Below are 25,604 nucleotides of genomic sequence, written 5' to 3'. Positions count from 1 at the left end.
CCACAACAAATCGGAACCATTCCATAGACGTCTTATGTTTCAGAAGTTTGGACTTGTGCACTATGTACTGTTCTCTACTGTACTGTCTCAACTTGTGAAACACAGACCTCTATGATTGGTTAAGATTTGGTCCCGGCCAGGGCGGAATGACCAAATTTCAACTACTTTTGAACCAAATTTGAACGAACTTTTTCAATGGATATGTAATGTCGGTATTCAGTGGGTAAGGCTGCTTGTTAGTGTAAACGGAAAGAGAGTGGGTTGTAGGTGTCAGAAAGAGCCAGGAGAGGTGACATTAACTGTAGAGAGAGAAGAGCGAGAGTGAGGGTTTGTCCAGACTGTTTTCAGAAATAAAACGGTTATGAGCATACAACAGTATGCCAGTGGAAGGGAGAACTGTCGGTGGCCCAACTGTGGTGTGTAACTACTATGTCTAATTCCATTGCAGATTTGGTAACAGAATTACGAGTTTTAATTACTTAATAATTCATAAACAAACTTGACATCAGCAAAAACACTAACTAATTGACAGGTCTACCTTTACTTGTTCCTTCTGTGAACTTTCAATATCCTCATGAGGAAAATAAATAAGAAAATATCTTTAAATATATGTGGGTTCGTGGTAACGGAATTTGAAGGCACAAGACAATGTTTCTAAAACTTATAGAAGGGAAAAACATTACTCCCAAAATGAATATGTGTTGATATAAGTTGGCAGGGGTCTTTTTTATTTTTTAAAGACATTTTCTGGTAGATGTTGTCTACGACCCCTTTTCCATCTGTTTGACCAGATACCAAAGCCTTTGCTTATTTAAAAATGTTATGATGGAAAATGCTTCAAATGAATATATGCCTTTTTTTTTGTAAATATCAACTCTTAGCTTTCATTTGACACCCTATTTGAACTGGTCCTTTTTAAAAAAAAAAATTTTTAAGATGGATATGCCGCTAGCTAACTTACCCTCCAAGCATCGGTCTTGCTGCACACGTGCAATCGTCTCTGGTCACTAAATGACAGGCCGTGACAATGTGATCTATGGTTTAACCCTGGACATTTGATGGACATGTGTTGTGCATTCATCAGCTATCTCGGCTTCGTTCGCCACCTAGCCTTTCAAATCAACGTTGGTTACTGTAGCGCCGTGAAGAACAGAGGTCATCCCAGTGATAGAAGGTCGCTAACAGAACTACTTCTGTCCTCGCTGAGATGGACATAAGATAAGTCAAATGGTCATTCTGTCCTGATAAAAAGGTAGTTAACAAACGTGTGTGTGACAGTTTTATACTTTATCCCCATTGTGTATAGTAGTTCATTTAAGAACTTTGGTGGCATCTCCTCCATGAGTGCACATCTAGCTACATCTTTGGTAATACTATTTCTGTCAATCTATGGCCTACAAAAACGTCACAATATAGATGAGAGGTAGAGAGAAAGAAATAGATCATGGTTTAATGGTCGTAGCGGCCTTAGCAGTGGTTACTGGTTCTTGCATTTCTTTTTCTGAGAGCAATTGTGAAATTCTGAGAGCCTGCTGGGAACGGTTCATCTCTGTCCTGTTATTTATTGTTGTGTTCGTTGGAGCATATCATTCCGAATAGCTTTTGTTGTTGTTGGTGTTTTGGTTCTGCTGTGAATACTTGAAACTAGCTCCTCTGTGATTGAAGACGGTGTCAAATGTACCCTGTTTGACAGCGATACTGACTTTGTCTAGGCATGAGAGAGGCCTAGCTGGCAGTGGCTCTGGTGACCTCATCTGGCCATACGAGAGTGTTGGAGAACGGCTGAGCACTTGGTGACCTGACATGTTTGTCTTTGTGCCTTTTTTTCTCTCTCTCTCTCTCTCTCTCTCTCTCTCTCTCTCTCTCTCTCTCTCTCTCTCTCTCTCTCTCTCTCTCTCTCTCTCTCTCTCTCTCTCTCTCTCTCTTTCTCTCTCTAATTCTCTCTCTCTCTCTCTCTCTCTCTCTCTCTCTCTCTCTCTTTAAACCCATTTCAATAGTGAACACCAATCAGTAGCAAAATGTATCAATTTTAACAAAATTTTCTCTGTCTCTTTTCTAGCTATTGCCCCAAAGTTAAAGCGAATGAGGAACCCACTGATGGTGGACGAGGGAAGCAGGCTCACGGTCAAATGTGAGGCTACAGGGAACCCCAGCCCTACCTACAAATGGTTCAAAGATGGCAGTGAGCTCAAGAAAAGCAGAGAGGTCAAAATAAAGTCCAGCCAGTGAGTACATCTACAATCTCTTGAAGCTCCTAACACATTTAGCATGTGGTACTATCAACAAAACAGACAAATGTCACAAGTCGCGGCGTGGCAGTGATTCCTCCTTCAGTAGTTTTCTCCTAATGCTTTTACCAGCTGACCCAAAGGATGAAATGCATTTTAGAACATGAAACATCAACATAGAGACTTCAACATTATTTATGAGATGATAATGTGCTATGCCAGGGGGTTATGAGCAAATTCCTTAATTGGTGAAAAAACAGAAAGTATACTTTGCGGCATAGAAGTGTTTTCAAGACTAGGGGGGGGCTTTTTAAAATCAAAGTTGGTTACTGGGTTGATGAATAGGCCGGGGCCCTAGATTCCACACACCGTGTTCCATATCGCAAATCTTTACGTTCCTATAGCCTCCATTACACCTGTGTCCATAGCTTCTCTCAGCTATGTATTTTAACAATCACTTCACTTTGAGGGTGTGTGAGTGCTTATTTCTGGTACAGGGAGCAGGTATCATAAAACCAAGGATCCCTTTTATAACACACTTGATAACTGTCCGATTCTACCCTGCTGAAAGTAACTGCATCTCACTGGCTTCTATCCCACTCAAATCTGGCTTGTACGGCGACGCCCCGTTCCTGTTGCTAGGCTCGGCACCTCTAGCCCTGTTGTGTTGTCTTTCTATATCCCTGTCCCCAGCCACGGGTTATGTTTCCATGTCATTTTGGTTCCCCCGACTAAGCTGTTTGTGTTCCCCTCTGCCACAGGAAGAACTCCAGGGTCCAGATCAGCAGAGCCAAGCTGGAGGATTCTGGGAATTACACGTGTGTGGCAGAGAACCTTCTGGGGAACTCCAACTCCACCAGCACTGTTCATGTCCAAAGCAGTGAGTACTGAGCCATGGCCTAACTGTCTGTCAGAGTAGGGGGAATACTGGCATGTTACTGAGTGGTTGGCTGGAACATAGATTAGCAATGAGATGGCGTGTTGGATTTTGTGGAGATGTGGTGAGAGATGTGATTTCTGTTGTTCCTGACTTGTCGTGTAGCTGAGTTCTCACATTCTGGCAAAGCTTCAGGAGTCTATGTTCCCACATAAGAATGTTGGTTCCCTTTAAGTGTGACATAACAATCTCTTTGTGTGTTGGTGTTTGCGTATTCTCTTGTCTCTCTGTGTGTGTGGCCGTCTGTCTATCAGCGGTTGAACTTCATTGAATCTCTTCTCCTAGTTCTTCCCAACAGTGGCATCGCTGTCTTCCTTGTGTTGTGCCATGACAAGTGAATGGCTGCTAAGAGGAAGGCTGTGTGTCTCTCGCACGGTATAAATACTAGCGGTCTCGCAGACAAGTCTCATTCTGTTCCAACTGAACGCCTAGTTCCGCAGTGGTCTAGGGGGGGGAGGCAAGACAGGGTCATCAGGGTGATGTGTCCACAGGCCGGGGGAGGGGCTCACCCAGACGGCATCAATAAACAAATGGCAGTAAATATGGTGAATACGGAGGTCAACCGATCTTGCTGTGTTTGTTTAGCCAACAATGTGGCAGGAAGCTTGAATACCAACAAAGGTGGCAAAAAACTTGAATGTCTATATGAATGAATGAATGAATGAAGGAGGCCTTGTATTGAATGTGTGTGATAAGATCTAGACCTACTGCAGTGTTGTGCTCCTTGGCTTGTCTCTTGACAGGTGGAAGGAATGTTTCAAAGGAAACCTTTATCGAGTGCAACATGCTTTCTTGTTCATGTGAACAGGGGATGTAGGATTCATCGGGGTCACTGCCTCGGTCGCGTTTCATCCTAAGGTCATAAGATAAATGGCTGCAGTGGTGTATGCCTGCCTACCTGCTGCAGTGTGTTGCTCTAGCAGCATGTAGCCGCGGTATTACCTGTGTATGTGTGCCTGCTATATATATATATATATATATATATATATATATATATATATATATATATATATATATATATATATATATGAGAGAGAGAGAGAGACCCCAGCTGCTTTGCAGAGGAGACTGTTTCACACCCATTTTACAATGCAGTCCGAGTTTGCTGGCTTTGTCCACAGAGGCAGCCAATAACATGTTGTTTCCACTGCACACAGCTAGTTAGGCGCTGGGATAGTGACACCCAATCTCATTTTCACATGGTACATGTCTTGCTGAACCCTCCCCTGCCTTGTATCACCTCACTCCAGTCCAACCACTCACAGATGTCATGCACACCAGCTTTTAGCAGATAATTGCCTGTGGCAATTGAGATCATTAGTAATGTTGGCCGTCACTCCGGTTTTGCTGTCCCATAGAGGCTGAACAAGGCTAGGGTAAACACAGAGGGGGATGGGAAGTGTGTGTGTGTTTGCGCTCGCCATTGGATCCCCCCGGGCGAGTGTGTGAGACCCTGAGATGTAAGGATTATGGGTAATGAAGACAAACAGCACCTAGCTCTAGAGAGCCATCATTCCTCTCCCCCAGAGGGATCCAATAGAGCACATGGCTGCCTCTGAACAGTCTGCTCTGTTGGAGAAAACCGGCCCCAACACAACACATTTTGCCCTCCCTCCTCCACCATCCAGCCCCGGACTGCTCCCCTGTGCCAGCCCATGGCTTCCCTCCCTGTCTGTGTTCAGCCGCTGGGGAGGGCCCTTGAGCATGGTGGTCCGTCTGAAGTCTGTGCGTGTGCATGTGGTCCAAGGCTGTAAGGTCACAGGTCAAGGAAAGGGCAGCCTGGGGAGTAGCCTGAAATATTGTGGAGCGGCCACTTCAGTGAAGCAAACCAGCTAAATTGAGTTTCACTTTTTACAAGGGAAAAAACTGGAGAGCACTAAACATCACTAACCACTTGAGCAATCTGGGTTCATGACTTAACAAGACATGAGAGATGGGGAATGGGGAATAGAGTTAGTGAGATTTACAGGCGTAATATTGTAGAGCCCTGTAGCTCTTGTGGAGCAATGTTTTATAAAGTAAAGCAGTAATAGACCTATTCCCTATTCCTTTTTATAAACTCGGTTGATCGAGCCCTGAATGCTGATTGGCTGAAGGCCATGGTCTATCAGACCGTATACCGTGGGTATGATAAAACCATTTTATTTTTACTGCTCTAATTACATTGGTAACCACTTTTATAATAGCAATAATGCACCTCAGGGGTTTGTGGTGTATTGCCAATATCCCACGGCTAAGGGCTGTATCCAGGCACTCTGCATTGCGTCGTATGTAAGAACAGCCCTTCGCCGTGGTATATTGCCCATATACCACACACCCTCAGACCTTATTGCTTAAATATATGCCCGAAACAATACATGTTTCTATTCATACTAAAACACCAGCTGTTTGATATTACCAATGTAGAAAGCCAGTATCGATGAAAAACAACCATCGATTAAAAAAAACAGTACTATGCAGCCGTCTTCATCGACCTGGCCAAGGCTTTCGACTCTGTCAATCATCATATTCTTATAGGAAGGCTCAACAGCATGGTTTCTCTAATGACTGCCTCGCCTGGTTCAATAACAACTTCTCAGATAGAGTTCAGGGTGTCAAATCGGAGGGCCTGTTGTCCGGATCTCTGGCAGTCTCTATGGGGGTGCCACAGGGTTCAATTCTAGGGCCGACTCTCTTCTCTGTATATATCAAGGATGTCGCTCTTGCTGCAGGTGATACTTTGATCCACCTCCACGTAGACAACACCATTCTGTATACATCTGGCCCTTCTTTGGACACTCTTAACAAACCTCCAAACGAGCTTCAATGCCATACAACACTCCTGCTCTTAAACGCTAGTAAAACTAAATGCATGCTCTTCAACCGATCGCTGCCCGCACCCGCCCGCCTAGCATCACTACTCTGGACGGTTCTGACTTAGAATATGTGGACAACTATAAATACCTAGGTGTCTGGATAGACTGTAAACTCTCCTTCCAGACTCATTTTAAGCATCTCCAATCCAAAATTAAATCTAGAATCAGCTTCCTATTTCAAAACTAAGCCTCCTTCGCTCATGCTGCCAAACATACCCTCGTAAAACTGACTATCCTACCGATCCTTGACTTCGGCGATGTCATTTACAAAATATCCTCCAATACTCTACTCAGCAAATTGGATGCAGTCTATCACAGTGCCATCCGTTTTGTCACCAAAGCCCCATATACTACCCACCATTACGACCTGTATGCGCTCGTTGGCTGGTCCTCGCTACATATTTGTTGCCAAGCCCAGTGGCTCCAGTTTATCTATAAGTCTCTGCTAGGTAAAGCTCCGCCTTATCTCAGCTCACTGGTCACCATAGCAACACCCACAGCTTACCAATCGCTGCAGCTGTACACAGCCCATCTGTAAATAGCCCATCCAACCAACTACTTACCTCATCCCCATATTAGTTTTTTTCTGCTCTTTTGCACACTAGTATTTATACTTGCAAATCCTCATTTGCACATCTATCACTCCAGTGTCAATTGCCAAATTGTAATTACTTTTTATTTATTTATTGCCTTACCTCATTTGCACACACTGCATACAAATTTTCTATTGTGACTGAACATTTGTTTATCCCATGTGTAACTCTGTTTTTTTGTCGCACTGCTTTGCTTTATCTTGGCCAGGTCGCGGTAGTAAATGAGAACTTGTTCTCGACTGGACTACTTGCTTATATAAAAGGTGAAATAAACATTTGCATTTAAAAACAAATGAGGGTTTTGCGCTCAGGCGTAAAAGAAAGGTGGTCAGTGTGTCGGAGAATAAATGTATAGAGCTCAAAAGGTACTCGTGCCATGAAAATGAGTAACCCCAATGAGGCAGAGATGCAAAAGGAATCTACCTATTGAATCCGTGATAGGGAGAATACGAACGGTCACAGGGGCGCTACAAGTAAAACACAAAGGAGCATATGTTTCAGCCGGATGCCTTCGTCAGTGCTGTTAACAAAGCAGGATTTTCAATGTGACCATGCAACGCCATGCTAGTGCCATTCATCCAATAGGAAGAGCCGCAGGACATGTTTCACAAAATCTGGTGTTGGAGGGAGAAGAAACAACAACAACTGCTGTGTTTATTTGCTACAACTACACCGCCGGTGAACTTGCTCTTCTCGTGCATATTTAAAAACAGGGTGAAGGTGATGTGTGGTGGCACTAGCTGCTCTTCTATGGAGATTTTGACCAACGTCGCTGTGTTTCACCAGTAAAAAAAAACAAAAAAAACACGTTGTACCTGGACAAAGTGGCAATTATAGTTCTACTGCACAGATGGCAGAGTGGGTGGCTGGTTTTAATGATTTAGTTAGTCCATCACTATTCTGGTGTACCGGTGTGCAGTTTAAGCAGGACTTGTTTTTCTTCTGCAGTCTGCGTCTGTGCAGTTATACAGTGGGATGTACATATGCAGTACGCATTTCCCTTCTGTTTAATGTCATTGATAAAGGCCTTATCTGAATACTTTACTGGCCTTCAGGTGAGGTTTATGTTCATGCTTTAAACGTGTCATAGACCACTTCAGGACTGGTGTATGTGACTCCTGGAACAGGACAGTGGTGGTAGACGCTGCTGGTTGCAGTGCCCCACGCGGCAAGGGAAGCTAATAGAGAGGGAGAGAAGCCCCCTGTGCATCTCCTGCCTGCAGGCTGCCCTGTTGTGATGAGCATTTGCGAGGTGCTGTGCGTTCTACACAGCCCCACAGAGAGAAAGGGAGAGCATGTGAGCTGCCAGGAATGTGTTGATGGAAAACGCAGCTGGGCGGCTGATTTTTTTTTTTTGGTTATAACCTCCTCAGTCATGCTGGGGTCTACCAACAGCAGTTTACACACGCACACACACACACACACACACACACACACACACACACACACACACACACACACACACACACACACACACACACACACACACACACACACACACACACACACACACACACACACACACACACACACACACACACACACACACACTCTCCCTACCCATGTAAATGTTTTAGTCAAACACATCTTCCCCTCTCATACAAAACCATATAGATTCAGTTTATTAGGTACACCCATCTATAGAGTACCGGATTGGACCAACCTTTGCTTCCAGAACAGCCTGGATTCTTCGGTGCATTCTATAAGGTGTGGTGTTCAAACGTTGCTCAATTGTTATTAAGGGAATTAACGTTTGCCAGGAAAACATTCCCCACACCGTTACACCACGGCCACCAGCCTGTACAGTACCTTTGACCCCAGGCAGGATTGGGCCATGGACTCATCAAATCCTGACTCTGCCATCAGCATGACGCAAAGACAACTGTGATTCGTTAGACTAGGCAATGTTTTTCCACTCCTCAATTGTCCAATGTTGGTGATTGCATGCCCACTGGCGTGGCTTCTTCTTGTTTTTATCTGATAGGAGTGGAACCTGGTGTGGTCGTCTGCTGTAATAGCTCATCCGTGACAAGGATTGACGAGTTGTGCGTTCCCGAGATGCTATTTGCGCAAAACTATTGTACTGTGCCGTTATTTGTTTGTGGCCTCCTGTTAGCTTGCACGATTCTTGCCATTCTCCTTTGACCTCTCTCATCAAAAAGCTGCTTTCAGACACAGGACTGCCTTTGACTGGATGTTTTCTGTTTGACCCACCATTGTCGGAAAACCCTAGACACTGTTGTACATGAAAAGCCCAGGAGACCGTTTCTGAGATGCTGGAACCGGTGCGCCTGGCACCTATCATACCATGCTCAAAGTTGCTTAGGTCACTTGTTTTGTCCATTCTTACATTCAATCGAGTTGTAACTGAATGCTTCAATGCCGGTCTGCCTGCTTTATATATCAAGCCACTGCCACGTGACTCACTGTCTGGAGCAAACCATTTTCGTGAATGGGGTAAACTGTCCGCTGATGGTGTTTCGCCATGACTTCTCTAGCAACATCTAGTTAGTACTATTTTTTTTAACACATATAGCCTACACCTGTGCTCTTACAAAACCTGTTTTCCTTTTTTTAAGCCTTTTCTCTCTCTTTTGTATTTTATCATTCTCTTTCTTTCCCTGTATTAAACGTCCTGACATGTCATTCTAATATAGGCTACAGGAAACATAGAATGTTTAAACTAGATAAACAGCCCCTTTCTCTCCCTCCTTTTTTCTGGGTTGTAAAAAACAGACACCTCACTCCCCATGACATCCCAAACGACCAGATTAACTGGGCTCAAATGACGCTCCAAATCGTTTTGTGATGTTCACTGCAACCGTGGCTGAATGTGAAGTACCTGTAAGCCAATCGATAGGCATTGATTGGTGTGGGCGAGCGGCGGTGGCCATGTCAGAGTAGAGCAGGCCCTCACTCAGGGAGATTCATGCCAAGCCCTCTGTATTTACAGTCCACTGGAGAACACCTTGACAGGGGCCCTCAATCACCACAAATGGATCCACTTCACTTAAACAGAACCTAACAAAAAGTTGACTGCTTTGTTGTTTCAATCACTGGTTGAGTGGTTTTTATAGATTTCCGTGTGTGTGTGTGTGTGTGTGTGGTGACATTCCCAGAGAGTTGACCATTGAGAGGCCTGTGTGCCCTCTGACCTCTTGCTACTCTGATCAGGCCCAGTGTGTCTGTTCAAGTTGTGTTGCACTATGGTGGGTAAAGGTGTCTCTGGTCACAAGGAGCAGATATTTACTATTTCACTGCCGAACGCTCAGGACTGTTGCCTTTTGTAGTTTTCCTGCCACAGCTGTCCCCCTACCCCCACCTTTGTTTCCTCATGCCTCTGTCTCTTGTTGCTGGTGAAAGTATTCATCACTTCATTAAGTCTGTTGGGGCGGGGTGGATGATTCTTTCCCGGGTCTTGTTTTCTATATCTGCAGAGAGAGGGAAGTCCTGATGGGAACTACACTATGTTATGCTGCTGCTCAGTGGACACCAATGGGTTGAGTTGCAGGGCTGTGTGACCGTGGCCCCTTGAGTGTGACTGGGTCTGGTGCTGGAGCTGAGGTTAGGACAAGAGCCGGGGCTAGAGCCAAGGTTAGGAGGACTGGAGCTGGGGTTAGGACTAGAGCTGGGACTGGAGCGTGGGTTAGGGCTGGGGCTGGAGCCCAGGTTAGGGCTGGGGCTGAGGTTAGGACTGGGGCTGAGGTTAGGACTGGGGCTGGGACTGGAGCGCGGGTTAGGGCTGGGGCTGGAGCCCAGGTTAGGGCTGGGGCTGAGGTTAGGACTGGAGCTGAGGTTAGGACAAGAGCCGGGGCTAGAGCCAAGGTTAGGAGGACTGGAGCTGGGGTTAGGACTAGAGCTGGGACTGGAGCGCGGGTTAGGGGCTGGGGCTGAGGTTAGGACTGGGGCTGAGGTTAGGACTGGGGCTGAGGTTAGGACTGGGGCTGGGACTGGAGCTGGGGCTGGAGCCCAGGTTAGGGCTGGGGCTGAGGTTAGGACTGGAGCTGAGGTTAGGACAAGAGCCGGGGCTAGAGCCAAGGTTAGGAGGACTGGAGCTGGGGTTAGGACTAGAGCTGGGACTGGAGCGCGGGTTAGGGGCTGGGGCTGAGGTTAGGACTGGGGCTGAGGTTAGGACTGGGGCTGAGGTTAGGACTGGGGCTGGAGCGCAGGTTAGGAGGGCTGGAGCACAGGTTAGGAGGACTGGAGCTGGGGTTAGGACTAGAGCTGGGGCTGGAGTGCGGGTTAGGGCTGGGGCTGGAGCCAAGGGTTAGGGCTGGGGCTGAGGTTAGGACTGGGGCTGAGGTTAGGACTGGGGCTGGAGCGTGGGTTAGGAGGGCTGGGGCCCGGGTTAGGAGGGCTCAAACCAAGCATGTGCATAACTTCTAGAAGGTTGATCAACTTTGTTGCACGCAAATAGGCTTATTGTTTGTTTGGGGGAAATGGGATGTGTTTAATGGACAGGACCTATAATAATGGCTAATAAATTCATTCAAACATAGGCCTAATGATAAAACCGATGGATTTGCCATAGCAGCATGTCATCTAATATGTTTAGTTTACTCATCAACGAGGTGGCCACCATTTATCAATCACTCGTTCAATAGCCAAGCATGCTCGAAAGTTAGACGGTTGAACGGTGTTTCCTCCAACACATTGGTGCGGCTGGCTCCCGGGTTAAGCTGGCGGGTGTTAAGGAGAGCGGCTAGGCGGGTCACATTTCAGGAAGATGCATGACTCCGCCTTCACCTCTCCCGAGCCCGTCGGACAGTTGCAGCGATGAGACAAGATCGAAATTGGGGAGAAAAGAGGGGTAAAATACACACACACAAAAACACACAGTCATGTATTGATAAACAAAATATTGAACTACAGTTCAAAAAGTGTGGGCAGTAGCATTTACTTTTAAATTGTTGAAAAGGACAATGAATCTTGGAGAGTGCTCGGCCAGTGTTTGGCACTAGCTAGGTGGCTTGCATTTTTAGTTTGGAAAAGTCACTGCAGCGTTCTTCCCACATCTCTACAGAAATGTGATCAAATTTGCCATTGCGCTTTCTTTTAGGAACTATCATGGCCCAGTTAAAACCATACAACAAATGTATGGTTACCATCCTTATTCCAAGATGGCATAGCAGTTCAGACGTCTTTTGTCCTCGTCTTGTCGTGTCCCATATATATTTACAACTTTCTTCGCATACATTTTTATATATATATATATATATTTTTTTTTCTTCCATAAACTCATCTTCAAAACACTCTCCTGCAACCCGCCTCACCAATTTATATATTTTTTAAAAGAAAATATTATTTACCTCAAATCTGTAATCCTCCATAGAAGCTAACCAGAAGCTAACCAGAAGCTAATCCAGAAGCTAACCAGAAGCTAGTTCTAGTATCTTCTTTACTGGCTAATCGTTAGTATTCAGCTGACCACGGTTTGTGGTCATCAGCTATCCTTTAGCTCAAATCTATTGCCCCTTTTGTACGGCGCGGTTCGAACCGGAACATACCGGACCTATTTTTCTCTCCATGTCACCGGATTTCAACCACTAACTCTGGACATTTTATACCTGGATCCCGCAGCTAGCTAGCTGCTATCCGTGTGACTATCGGCTTACGTCTATCCTGGAGCAAACATCAATTATTCTGGAGCTAGCCAGCTGAAGAGTTCCATCAGTCACTCCTGGGCTACAATCACCTATCCGGACCCGTTTTACTGCCAACGCGGAGCCCCACCGGGCCTTCACAACTGGACTACCGACGTTATCTACCCGAGTGAGTTATCCGGCTGGCTCCTCCGTCGCGACATTACCTGAATGCCCATCTGCGGTCCGCTAATCGTTAGCTGTCTTATCGGAGGCTATCTGAATAGACCTATCGGACAATTTATTTTTTTATTTTATTTTTTCTTGGGCCTCTATAACTATATCTATTTATATATATTTTTTGCGAATTGGATTGATCCCCTCTACCACACGGGAACCCCACTAATCCTACCGACGGAAACGCACGAGGTGGCTAAAAAAGACCTCCACCCTATGCTAGCTTGCTACCGATGGCCTGGATAGCTGTCTGAATCGCAGTGACCCCAACCAACCTCACGACTCACTGGACCCTTTGGGTCACTCGACTAAGCATGCCTCTCCTTAATGTCAATATGCTTTGTCCATTGCTGTTCTGGTTAGTGTTTATTGGCTTATTTCACTGTAGAGCCTCTAGTCCTGCTCACTATACCTTATCCAACCTATTAGTTCCACCACCCAAACATGTGATGACATCTCCATCTCCTCAATGATGTTTCTAGAGACAATATCTCTCTCATCATCACTCAATACCTAGGTTTACCTCCACTGTATTCACATCCTACCATACCTTTGTCTGTACATTATACCTTGAAGCTATTTTATCGCCCCCAGAAACCTCCTTTTACTCTCTGTTCCAGACGTTCTAGACGACCAATTCTTATTGCCTTTAGCCGTACCCTTATTCTACTCCTCCTCTGTTCCTCTGGCGATGTAGAGGTGAATCCAGGCCCTGCAGTGCCTAGGTACACTCCTATTCCCCAGGCGCTCTCTTTTGATGACTTCTGTAACCGTAATAGCCTTGGTTTCGTGCATGTTAACATTAGAGTTTGTTTTATTCACTGCTTTAGCACACTCAGCCAACCCGGATGTTCTAGCTGTGTCTGAATCCTGGCTTAGGAAGACCACCAAGAATTCTGAAATTTTCATCCCAAACTACAACATTTTAAGACAAGATAGAACTGCCAAAGGGGGCGGTGTTGTAATCTACTGCAAAGATAGCCTACAGAGTTCTGTCCTACTATCCAGGTCTGTACCCAAACAATTTGAACTTCTACTTTTAAAAATCCACCTCTCTATTAACAAGTCTCTCACTGTTGCCGCCTGCTATAGACCACCCTCTGCCCCCAGCTGTGCTCTGGACACCAAATGTGAACTGATTGCCCCCCATCTATCTTCAGAGCTTGTGCTGCTAGGCAACCTAAACTGGAACATGCTTAACACCCCAGCCATCCTACAATCTAAGCTTGATGCCCTCAATCTCACACAAATTATCAATGAACCTACCAGGTACCTCCACAAAGCCTTAAACACAGGCACCCTCATAGATATCATCCTAACCAACTTGCCCTCTAAATACACCTCTGCTGTCTTCAACCAAGATCTCAGCGATCACTGCCTCATTGCCTGCATCAGTAATGGGTCAGCGGTCAAACGACCTCCACTCATCACTGTCAAACGCTCCCTGAAACACTTCAACGAGCAGGCCTTTCGAATCAACCTGGCTGGGGTATCCTGAAGGATATTGATCTCATCCCGTCAGTAGAGGATGCCTGGTTATTTTTTTAAATGCCTTCCAAACCATCTTAAATAAGCATGCCCCATTCAAGAAATTTAGAACCAGGAACAGATATAGCCATTGGTTCTCCCCATACCTGACTGCCCTTAACCAACACAAAAACATCCTATGGCGTTCTGCATTAGCATCGAACAGCCCCCGTGATATGCAGCTGTTCAGGGAAGCTAGAAACCATTATACACAGGCAGTTAGAAAAGCCAAAGCTGGCTTTTTCAAGCAGAAATTTGCTTCCTGCAACACTAACTCAAAAAAGTTCTGGGACACTGTGAAGTCCATGGAGAATAAGAGCACCTCCTCCCAGCTGCCCACTGCACTGAAGATAGGAAATACTGTCACCACTGATAAATCCACTATAATTGAGAATTTCAACAAGCATTTTTCTATGGCTGGCCATGCTTTCCACCTGGCTACTCCTACCCCGATCCACAGCAACTCGCTCAAGCCTTCCCCATTTTTCCTTCTCCCAAATCCAGTCAGCTGATGTTCTGAAAGAGCTGCAAAATTTGGACCCCTACAAATTAGCCGGGCTAGACAATCTGGACCCTTTGTTTCTAAAATGATCTGCCGAAATTGTTGCCACCCCTATTACTAGCCTGTTCAACCTCTCTTTCGTGTCGTCTGAGATTCCCAAAGATAGGAGAGCAGATGCGGTCATCCCCCTCTTCAAAGGGGGTGGCACTCTTGACCCAGACTGCTACAGACCTATATCTATCCTACCCTGCCTTTCCAAGGTCTTCGAAAGCCAAGTCAACACACAGATTACCGACCATTTCGAATCCCACCATACCTTCTCTGCTATGTAATCTGGTTTCAGAGCTGGTCATGGGTGCACCTCAGCCATGCTCAAGGTCCTAAACAATATCTTAACCGCCATCGATAAGAAACATTACTGTGCAGCCGTATTCATTGATCTGGCCAAGGCTTTCGACTCTGTCAATCACCACATCCTCATCGGCAGACTCGACAGCCTTGGTTTCTCAAATGATTGCCTCGCCTGGTTCACCAACTACTTCTCTGATAGAGTTCAGTGTGTCAAATCAGAGGGTCTGCTGTTCGGACCTCTGGCAGTCTCTATGGGGGTGCCACAGGGTTCAATTATTGGACCGACTCTCTTCTCTGTATACATCAATGATGTCGCTCTTGCTTCTGGTGAGTCTCTGATCCACCTCTACACAGACGACACCATTCTGTATACTTCTGGCCCTTCTTTGGACACTGTGTTAACCTCTAGCGTCGAGCAATCCCGTATCCGGGAGCGTAATCATAGCCGTAAGCTCATTAGCATAACGCAACGTTAACTATTCATGAAAATCGCAAATGAAATGAAATAAATATATTGGCTCACAAGCTTAGCCTTTTGTTAACAACATTGTCATCTCAGATTTTCAAAATATGCTTTTCAACCATAGCTACACAAGCATTTGTGTAAAAGTATTGATAGCTAGCATAGCATTAATCCTAGCATTCAGCAGGCAACAGTTTCACAAAAACAAGAAAAGCATTCAAATAAAATAATTTACCTTTGAAGAACTTGGGATGTTTTCAATGAGGAGACTCTCAGTTAGATAGCAAATGTTCAGTTTTTCCAAAAAGATTATTTGTGTAGGAGAAATCGCTCCGTTTTGTCCATCACGTTTGGCTAAGAAAAAAAACAGAAAATTCAGTCATTACAACGCCGAACCTTTTTCCAAATTAACTCCATAATATCGACAGAAACATGGCAAACGTTGTTTAGAATCAATCCTCAAGGTGTTTTTCACATATCTATTCGATGATAAATCATTCGTGGCAGTTGCCTTTCTCCTCTGAACCAAATGGAAAAGTGGACGCAGCTGAAGATTGCGCAATAATTTTGACGGAGGACACCAAGCGGACACCTGGTAAATGTAGTCTCTTATGGTCAATCTTCCAATGATATGCCTACAAATACGTCACAATGCTGCAGACACCTTGGGGAAACGACAGAAAGTGTAGGCTCATTCCTGGCGCATTCACAGCCATATAAGGAGACATTGGAACACAGCGCATTCAAAATCTGGGGCATTTCCTGTATGAAATTTCATCTTGGTTTCGCCTGTAGCATTAGTTCTGTGGCACAGACAATATCTTTGCAGTTTTGGAAATGTCAGTGTTTTCTTTCCAAAGCTGTCAATTATATGTATAGTCGAGCATCTTTTCGTGACAAAATATCTTGTTTAAAACGGGAATGTTTTTTTTATCCAAAAATTAAGAGCGCCCCCTATATCGAAGAAGTTAACAACCCTCCAGGCAAGCTTCAATGCCATACAACTCTCCTTCCGTGGCCTCCAATTGCTCTTAAATACAAGTAAAACTAAATGCATGCTCTTCAACCGATCGCTGCCTGCACCTGCCCGCCTGTCCAACATCACTACTCTGGACGGCTCTTGACTTGGACAACTACAAATACCTAGGTGTCTGGTTAGACTGTAAACTCTCCTTCCAGACCCACATCAAACTTCTCCAATCCAAAGTTAAATCAAGAATTGGCTTCCTATTTCGCAACAAAGCATCCTTCACTCATGCTGCCAAACATACCCTTGTAAAACTGACCATCCTACCAATCCTCGACTTCGGAAATGTCTACAATGTTTACAAAATAGCCTCCAATACCCTACTCAACAAATTGGATGCAGTCTATCACAGTGCAATCCTTTTTGTCACCAAAGCCCCATATACTACCCACCATTGCGACCTGTATGCTCTCGTTGGCTGGCCCTCGCTTCATACTCGTCGCCAAACCCACTGGCTCCATGTCATCTACAAGGCCCTGCTAGGTAAAGTCCCCCTTATCTCAGCTTGCTGGTCACCATAGCATCACCCACCTGTAGCATGCGCTCCAACAGGTATATCTCTCTGGTCACCACCAAAACCAATTCTTTCTTTGGCTGCCTCTCCTTCCAGTTCTCTTCTGCCAGCGACTGGAACGAACTACAAAAATCTCTGAAACTGGAAACACTTATCTCCCTCACTAGCTTTAAGCACCAACTGTCAGAGCAGCTCACAGATTACTGCACCTGTACATAGCCCACCTATAATTTAGCCCAAACAACTACCTCTTTCCCTACTGTATTTATTTATTTTTTTAAATTATTTTGCTCCTTTGCACCCCATTATTTTTATTTCTACTTTGAACATTCTTCCACTGCAAATCTACCATTCCAGGCCTTTTTTTGCCTTTATTTGCCTTTATCTCTATCTCACCTCATTTGCTCACATCGTATATAGACTTGTTTATACTGTATTATTGACACTATGTTTGTTTTACTCCATGTGTAACTCTGTGTTGTTGTATGTGTCGAACTGCTTTACTTTATCTTGGCCAGGTCGCAATTGTAAATGAGAACTTGTTCTCAACTTGCCTACCTGGTTAAATAAAGGTGAAATAAAAAAATAAAAGGAGATGGCGGGTGTTTTTGTTACCATAAAAGGTGATGGAGGGCGTTTTTGTTACCATAAAAGGTGATGGAGGGCGTTTTTGTTACCATAAAAGGTGATGGAGGGCGTTTTTGTTACCATAAAAAGTGATGATGGGCGTTTTCCATCCGGGGTTGTAGCTCTTTCAAGACCACACAAATATAATATGTCTCTGATTTATCAATGAAAACGTATATGTTGCAAATCCTATAATCTCCACGTACGCCAGAATTGAGTACGAAATGTACTCATAGTTGATAACTGAGGCCCCTGGTGTTTGGTCTGCTGGGATCTGGTTGGGGCTGGAGTAGGAGCTGGAGTTGTTACGGTGCTCCTGGGCTGGGTCAGGTTGCTTTGGCCCCTCTGTGCTCAGTGACTCCCTCCACTGTTAGTTTGTCCTCTGGCCATGGAGTGGACCAGCACCATCTGCTTCCACGCAGCAGTGCTCTGATGTCCAATTTCATGGCCGCCAGAGTGCGTGGGCAGTGCGTGTATTTGGGAGGGACGGAGGGCTGAGGCATGGGCGAGGTGTGAACCAGAGCGGACACGCTTCCTTGCGCAGGAAGCATGAAGGGGATACTTTCTCATGGGAACTCCAGTGGATCTAACAAAGAGATGGGAGTATTTTGAATCTGGTTCAGATTTGCAAAGCCTGCTGCTCTACTACCACTGTTACCAGGGCAAGCTGCTGTGGGAAGGGACAGTGCATTGAACAGGCAATGGGATGGATTTCTGTGTGTATCCAATCCCTGTGCTGCTGTCTGTTGGGGCTGAGGGTGGCACCAGGTTGGGTTGCCCTGCGTTGCGTAGTAATCCCCGGCTAGGCACCCGGCTGGGCTCCGGGGTCGGAAGGTTCATCCTCTTGCTTCTTCCCACCCTCCTCCTTCTCATCCTGGGCCTGGGTGCCTGTCTCCTGCTGCCGCACCGGGTGCTAGCTCAGGGTTCCACATCCACATGCTCCAAAACCCCCGGTGGCCTGGATCTGAGGAGGGTGAGGGATAGGAGAGTTATCCACTGTCATACACTACAGCTACACCAAACAGAGCAGGGACGGCAGGGGGGAACGCAAATGGGGCCCCTGGGTCCTCCTGAAAGTAGGACACACTGGGGACCATCCCACTCCGCTGCAGGCCCTTTGCTCCAGCCAACACCTGGCCTGACTGTACTCATTCTGCTGAACACCCAACCTGCCCTGCTGCCTGACAGTTTCAGCACCCAGCCCCTCCTCCTCCTCAGTATGTTCACTTTGCTTGTTTACATGACTGGCTGTTGTGCAATCGCATGCTGTGGCACTCTTTGATTTCCCCTTAATGCAGAGATGACTGTGGCAGGCAAGACCAGGCATATCAGCTATGCTGTTGAGAAAGGGCAATAAGAGGCAAGAATATAAATGAAAACATGATGAGAGGGGAGATTAGGATAAAGTTCAGAACGGACTCCATTTTGTACATTTCAAGCACTCCGTCTCTCTCTATCCAGCTGGATGGCCCTTGAAATAATGATGGTCACTTTCCTCTTTAAACAGGCTTTTAGTGAATTATCATTAGTAATGTTCTGTTTATGTGTCTCTCAAATTCTTGGTAGAGATAATGTCCTGTTCTGGCCCTTTGCCTAAACAATGATCGAGTACCCCTCAGGCTGTTGATGGTGGAGCAGTCTCATTGAACTCGGTTCAACTTGTGAAATGTACGAAGACCCACACGATAGATTATGAGCCTTGTTTGTGTGTGGGAGGTGGGGGGGGGGGTGGCTGGTTAGCGCGCTATTTTGTGTTTGCAGTGTTTGCGTAAGGGATTTTTGATCTGTCAGTGCCGCTGTTAGTTGGAGCCTTATGGTCTTGCTGAGCTTCGCAGCTCTGATATTCCAACAAAAGTACGACAGTTAAACCCTTTTTCTTTTGAACCACTGCCTTTGAGACAAAGAAGATGCAGCTCATCTCCTGTCCCTCAACCTTACCCACGTACCCAAACACACGCGCTCTCAACACACGTCAGACGAGCACCAAACTGGCAACCAGTCATATTATCATTGAGATGCACCACAGGGCACCCCAGTTTCACAAGAGAACCATTGCTACCAAAATTATCTTGTGAACTACTCTACTTTTTTTATTTATTTTTTATTTCTTATCAGCAGCTACCATATTATGTATTGGTTTATCTTCCCGTAATAAATGTACCCATGCACAGTGAGGACTGAAATGGAGAGACTGCTCGAATCCCTCTGGGGAAAGAAAACAGGGATGTTACACATAATGGAAACCACACCGATGCAGGAAGAATGCATGCAGTATAAATTGACCCCTAGCAAAGTGATAAGAGATCCCAGTCCCAGCTGTAACAAGAGACATGTCTGAAATTCCCAGCCAGGACTGAGGAGGGGGTTTATGCAGGGCTTTCTACTCTGCTGCTGGTATATAGACTTGACTAGCTGTAAATATGTCAGGGTTTTTGGAGATACATTTGTCAGTTGATGCTTGGGGCTTGCACTTTTAGACCTTTTTCTCTTACCAACCATGTTCTTTCCCACAATCTGGACTTGGTTCATTCCAGTTAAGATGCAGGCTATGATGACTACTGGTGACTTCTATAACCGGACCTGGGTCCCACCTAAACTAGACATCTCAAGTCTTTCCTAGTGTTTTAAGGATTTTGGTTGTCTCGCTATGCTGCGTTCAGAGGTAGAAACATGTTTGTCCTTAGCTGCTTATTCCGTCTTTAATAGCTCTCTTCCCTGAAACATAACTGAATTACTTCATGCTTTTCACGGAGAAGAGTAATGACCAGAGCCTTATGGAATCTGCTGCTGAGAATATTTAATTACAGTTATTGTCTGCATCTTAGTATTGATTCTTGCTTTACAGCAGTATTTGCATTTGGGAATCATTTCCATACAGTATTTTTTTTTATTTTTTTACACAAGACAATTTCTGGGTTGGTAAAATTCAGATTCCTCCACTGACTCTGTGTGGCCCTAGTGATGAGGACCCTGTTGATGTACTTGAATATACTGTAATTGCTCCCAATGGTTGAGTGTTGAGAGGTGCAGAACAGGGCTAGCCTCCGGGAAGAGAGAAGAAGAGAAGAACAAAACGCAGCGGAACAGGGACCTCTCCTTTCATTTTTACGGCCTTTCTTTAGAACCCTATGGAGAGCGCGGAAAGACAGACGTGTTTATGAAGGTTTCCAGATGGCCCCTCTTGCACCCCCAGTCTTTTTTTTCTTCTTCAGTTCTCTGGCCATGAAGGATTCATCAAACTCCGTGGTGAAGCCTGTTGGACAAACCACTGGGCTCAAGCTAACACTGTGGAAAATCCAGTCGGCACACGACTGGGGAAGAAGAATCCTGAGGTTAATAGACCAGGTAAACTGACCTATAACCCTATGGGAATGAGAGCACATCATCGAACCCAGTCTTAGACGGGGGAACTGACCTTTACTTGGAGTTGGAGGATCAGGACCAGGATGTTCCTCTGCTGAAGGGAGAACTAACGTGGTCGTGGGATTGACTTACTCAGCCACATGGCTACGAAACATGAGAAACCAGGCACATGAGAATGGAGTTGCTCCCTGACTTGGTAAACCGCCACAGGCTTCACGGGCTCCAAGGCCAGTGGACACCATTCTGACCCAGCCATGGTTCTGTGAGACAGGAGATACTGACCCAACAATATGGGCATGTGGTACAGAGAGGGAACACTCCCTATTTCTATCTCCTAGACCCCTCAAAGTCAACTCTGGACCACTGCATGTGTTCATTGTTCCCCTCTAATCAGGGACTGATTTTAGACCTGGGACATCCGGTGCGTTTAATTAATGATCAGGTAGAAAGAGAAAACAGCGGGCTCTAGACCTCGTAGGGTAAGAGTCGAATACGCCGCACTAGACGCTGTGATCAGGATGAAGCGTCTCATTTGTCACCCATTTATAGCAGCTCCATTCCTGGACTGCCTCCTGAGGATAAAGGCACATAAAAGCACTGTCAGTGTCTTCTGCTAAAAAGACGAGAGCACGCAAGAGGCAAAGAGAGAGAGGGGAGAATATCTTACAATCCAAACTTTCTTAGGTAATGAGAATTGTCCCCCCCCCCCCATTTCCTTGTGTTTTGTTGGAAAATAGTGTGGTCCACTTTCTCCCTGTCTTGATCATCAGTTGTCATTGAAGAGAACGCTACTTTATTTAGATGCGTGAGAAGCAGTTGGTTTTCTCTGTGCACTGAGGTGTCTGAGCTCAACATTCCCTCAGACAGGCCGCTGTGAATACCATGCTTCCTCAGCAGGTATTCACAGTACAGTCGACAAGCTCAGGAAAACGTGTCAGAATTCTGGTTGTATGGATAGTGGGTTGGTACATTATTCAACCCTGCACCAGTCAGGACTGGCAGGTTGTCTGTAGTGGTCAGAACAGGAACAGACCTGGCCTCAGCCTCACCATACTGTTACTGAGCTATAACCATTTTTCTAAAATAACACCCAGATTTAGTATTGATTCCGGTTCCTTTTCCCTGAAGGTACTGAATGGTTGTATTGAATAGCTGAATTGCAAGATCAATGGATTTAAAATCCCCAAAATGATGATATTGTCAGACATGTTAATATACTCTATAAACAATACAGTGCCTTCAGAAAGTATTCACACCCCTTGACTTTTTCCACATTTTGTTGTGTTACAGCCTGAATGTAAAATATATTACATTTAGATATTTTTTTTTGGGGGGGGGGGTCACTGGCCTACACACCCTATAATGTTAAAGTGGAATTATGTTTTTTTATTAATAACAAATGAAAAGCTGAAATGTCTTGAGTCAATAAGTATTCAAACCCTTTGTTATGGAAAGCATAAATATGTTCAGGAGTAAAAATGTGTTTAACAAGTCACATAATAAGTTGCATGGACTTTGTGTGCAATAATAGTGTTAAATATGATTGATGGACTACCTAATCTCTGTACCCCACACATACAATTATCTGTAAGGTCCCTCAATAGAATAGTGAATTTCAAACACATTTTCAACCACAAAGACCTGGGAGGTTTTCCAATGCTTCACAAGGAAGGGCACCTATTGGTAGATGGGTACACAACAAATAACTGACATTGAATATCCCTTTGAGAATGAATGGTGTATCAATCCACCCAGTCACTACAAAGATGCATAACTCAGTTGCCGTACAGGAAGGAAACCGCTTAGGGATTTCACCATGGGGACAATAGTGGCTTTAAAACACTTTGTTTTCTCCTATCACAGCTATTAAACTCTGAGGATGGATCAACAACATTGTAGTCGCTCCACAATACTAACTTAAATGACAAAGTGAAAAGGACACCTGTACAGAATAAACAATATTCAAAAAACATGCATCCTGTTTGCAACAAAGCACTAAAGTAAAACTGCAAATTAAAAATTGCAAAGAAATTAACTTCATGCCCTGAATATAAAGCGTTATGTTTGAGGCAAACACAACACATCACTTAGCACCACTATTCATATTTTCAAGTTATGGGTATGCTTGTCATCGGCAAGGACTAGGGAGATTTGTAGGATAAAAAGAAACGGAATAGAGCTCAGCACAGGCAAAATCGTTCAAAAACCTGGTTCAGTCTGCTTTCCACCAGACACTGGGAGATGCATTTCAGCAGGACAACAACCTAAAACACAAGGATAAATCTCAACTGGAGTTGCTTACCAAGACGACATTGAATATTCCTGAGTGGCCAAGTTAGTTTAAATTTTTTTACCCGCTTTTTCTCCCCAATTTCGTGGTATCCAATTGTTAGTAGCTACTATCTTGTCTCATCGCTACAACTCCCCTACGGGCTTGGGAGAGACGAAGGTCGAAAGTCATGCGTCCTCCGATACACAACCCAACCAAGCCGTACTGCTTCTTAACACAGTGCGCATCCAACCTGGAAGCCAGCCGCACACATGTCGGAGGAAACACCGTGCACCTAGCAACCATGGTTAGCGCCCACTGCGCCCGGCCCGCCACAGGACTCGCTGGAGGGGGATGAGACAAGGATATCCCTACCGGCCAAACCCTCCCTAACCCGTACGACGCTAGGCCAATTGTGCGTCGCCCCACGGACCTCCCGGTCGCGGCCAGTTACGACAGAGCCTGGGCGCGAACCCAGAGTCTCTGGTGGCTCTTAACCACTGCGCCAGCCCGGAGGACCCCCAAATTCCAGTTTTGACTTAAATCTACTTGACATAGATGTTCAAGACCTGAAAAGGTCTACTTTTTTTTCTCCATGCTTTTGCGAAATGAGCTCTTCCTTCACTGATTATCAAAGGCACTTAAGTCGCCTACAATCCAATAACCCAACATTGCGACTAATAAAACATCCCATTGGTGTTTAGTCGTCTATGGAAGGGTTAGTAATGAAGAATGGAGCGCTCCTGGATAGCGTTAACAGTATTAAAGTAAAGTGTTAAGTATTAAAGTAAGGAAGTATTACTCAACTGTCTACATTGATCATCACAGGTAGGCAAGGACATATTTGGTGTTCTACACTAATTCAGTCAGACGCTGAATTTATTCCACAGACACAGTACGGTGCAAAATGCACACGCTGTCTGATTCATTATAGTCACTTCCCCGAACAGCACAGTTTGTGTAACCATACAAAACAGTTAGTTATTTGTCCGAATAAACGTTTTCTCGTAAATCACGATTACACATTTCAGATCCTCTCTCAGAAGAGTCTAAGGTGTAATTCAGCCATCTTTATGTCAATATCAATTCATTTCGGGAAAAAAGTTGAAGTACCTTACTGTGATTGATTGTTTTCAATTAAAATGGTAAAATAATAAAAAGATTCTTAGCTAAATGCAATTTCTCAATTTTGCTAGGACTGTCTGGGAGTACTCTGAGAGAGGCTCCTAATTGGAGGGATGTGTAACCTGACAACTATCAGAAAGGAAGGGAAACTCTTTGTTATTGGTATTTTTAACTCTAAAAAACCCACGTAGCCAAACAAGCTGAAATTTCTGTCAGTCTTTTCCAACAGCTCTTACACTAAAAGGGCATTAACATAATTTTCACAATCTCACAATATTATTCCAAACTCATAGTGTGGAAATGCATGTATAAAACACAGGACAAATGAAGCTTTTGACTGCACTGGGCCTTTAAGTCGACAAGGAAATAAGAGAATAATTTGATAAAACAGACGAGGGAGCGTGTGAGAGAGTGATTTAAAAAAACAAAGCTGTCTTCAAGAGACAAGTGCTTTCGCCCACTTGCGACAATTAAGTTTAATATGCAGTGGTTAACCCACGTCATTAGTTCCCCTCACAGATAAACAAGTAGTAGAGCCTGAGTACTGTAAACTCTCTCCTTCCTGGCACGGTGGGAGCACCTTCGCTCCTCTGACAGACAGCACTATACACGCTCTGCTACAGCTGGACCTGGGCCAACGGGCGCCTCTCCATGTATGAATTGAGCGAGCTGTGAGAACACTATTATTAGCAAAGTGTACAGTGCTTTTGTTCTAGGATGTTTTCTTCCGATTCCCTGCCATGTCATGCAATGGATAGTGAATGAGTTAACTGGAGAGTTGAGGGGCCGGGGGGGATCTGGCTACAGGTACAATTTGTCCTTCGCAGAATCTGTTACTGTTATGATTTGCTGCAACAGGTTTCTGCAATGCTTTGTGCACTTTCTGAGAACGTATTTGCAAAGCTTTGTGCACTTTAGGAGAAAAAGCATTCCTGTTGAGTTGGCAGACCCCCCCCCCCCCCATTTATTGAAAACAGTTCCTGCAAATATGTGTCTTTTTGCTTTAGAATAGGTTACATGTGCTATCCAACAGAACATGTGCAACGTATTCAGGGCTAAGTTCAAATGGATGTTTAGTTGACCACAGATGTGCAACGGCCTTGTTCATCACACGCTGATCACACCAATCACAGGTCAGGTTGGAAGCAATGTCTTTCTCTCCGTCTCTTTCTTTCTCATCCTCTACCTATGTATCCCTCTATGTATGCCAATAGTGATAATTGAAATCAATAGCTGGAAGGAATGAGGTCAACGTGTGGACAACACCGTGACAAAATGTGATGCAGCAGTGTTTTGTGTGTGTGTGTGTTCGTGTGTGCATGCATGCATGCGTGTCTGGTGCGTGTGTTGTGTAATATTGTTTTCACCATGGCCACCACAGCACCAACTGAATTTGCTACGTAT

General features: G+C 45.0%; 1 protein-coding gene across 2 annotated transcripts in view; it reads left to right on the top strand.

Moving 5' to 3' along the window:
* LOC135550303 (pro-neuregulin-2, membrane-bound isoform-like) overlaps window positions 1-25,604 on the top strand; it is a 65,399-nt gene that overhangs the window by 15,781 nt on the left and 24,014 nt on the right. For both annotated transcript variants that reach the window (XM_064980973.1, XM_064980975.1), the window contains exons 2-3: window positions 2,060-2,225; window positions 2,990-3,108. In XM_064980973.1, coding sequence (XP_064837045.1) covers window positions 2,060-2,225; window positions 2,990-3,108 — 285 coding nt within the window. The remainder of the gene's footprint in view (window positions 1-2,059; window positions 2,226-2,989; window positions 3,109-25,604) is intronic.

Source organism: Oncorhynchus masou, chromosome 12, assembly GCF_036934945.1.
Source record: "Oncorhynchus masou masou isolate Uvic2021 chromosome 12, UVic_Omas_1.1, whole genome shotgun sequence".
In the NCBI taxonomy this organism is placed as follows: domain Eukaryota; kingdom Metazoa; phylum Chordata; class Actinopteri; order Salmoniformes; family Salmonidae; genus Oncorhynchus; species Oncorhynchus masou.
This window is presented reverse-complemented; position numbering and strand designations above follow the sequence as displayed.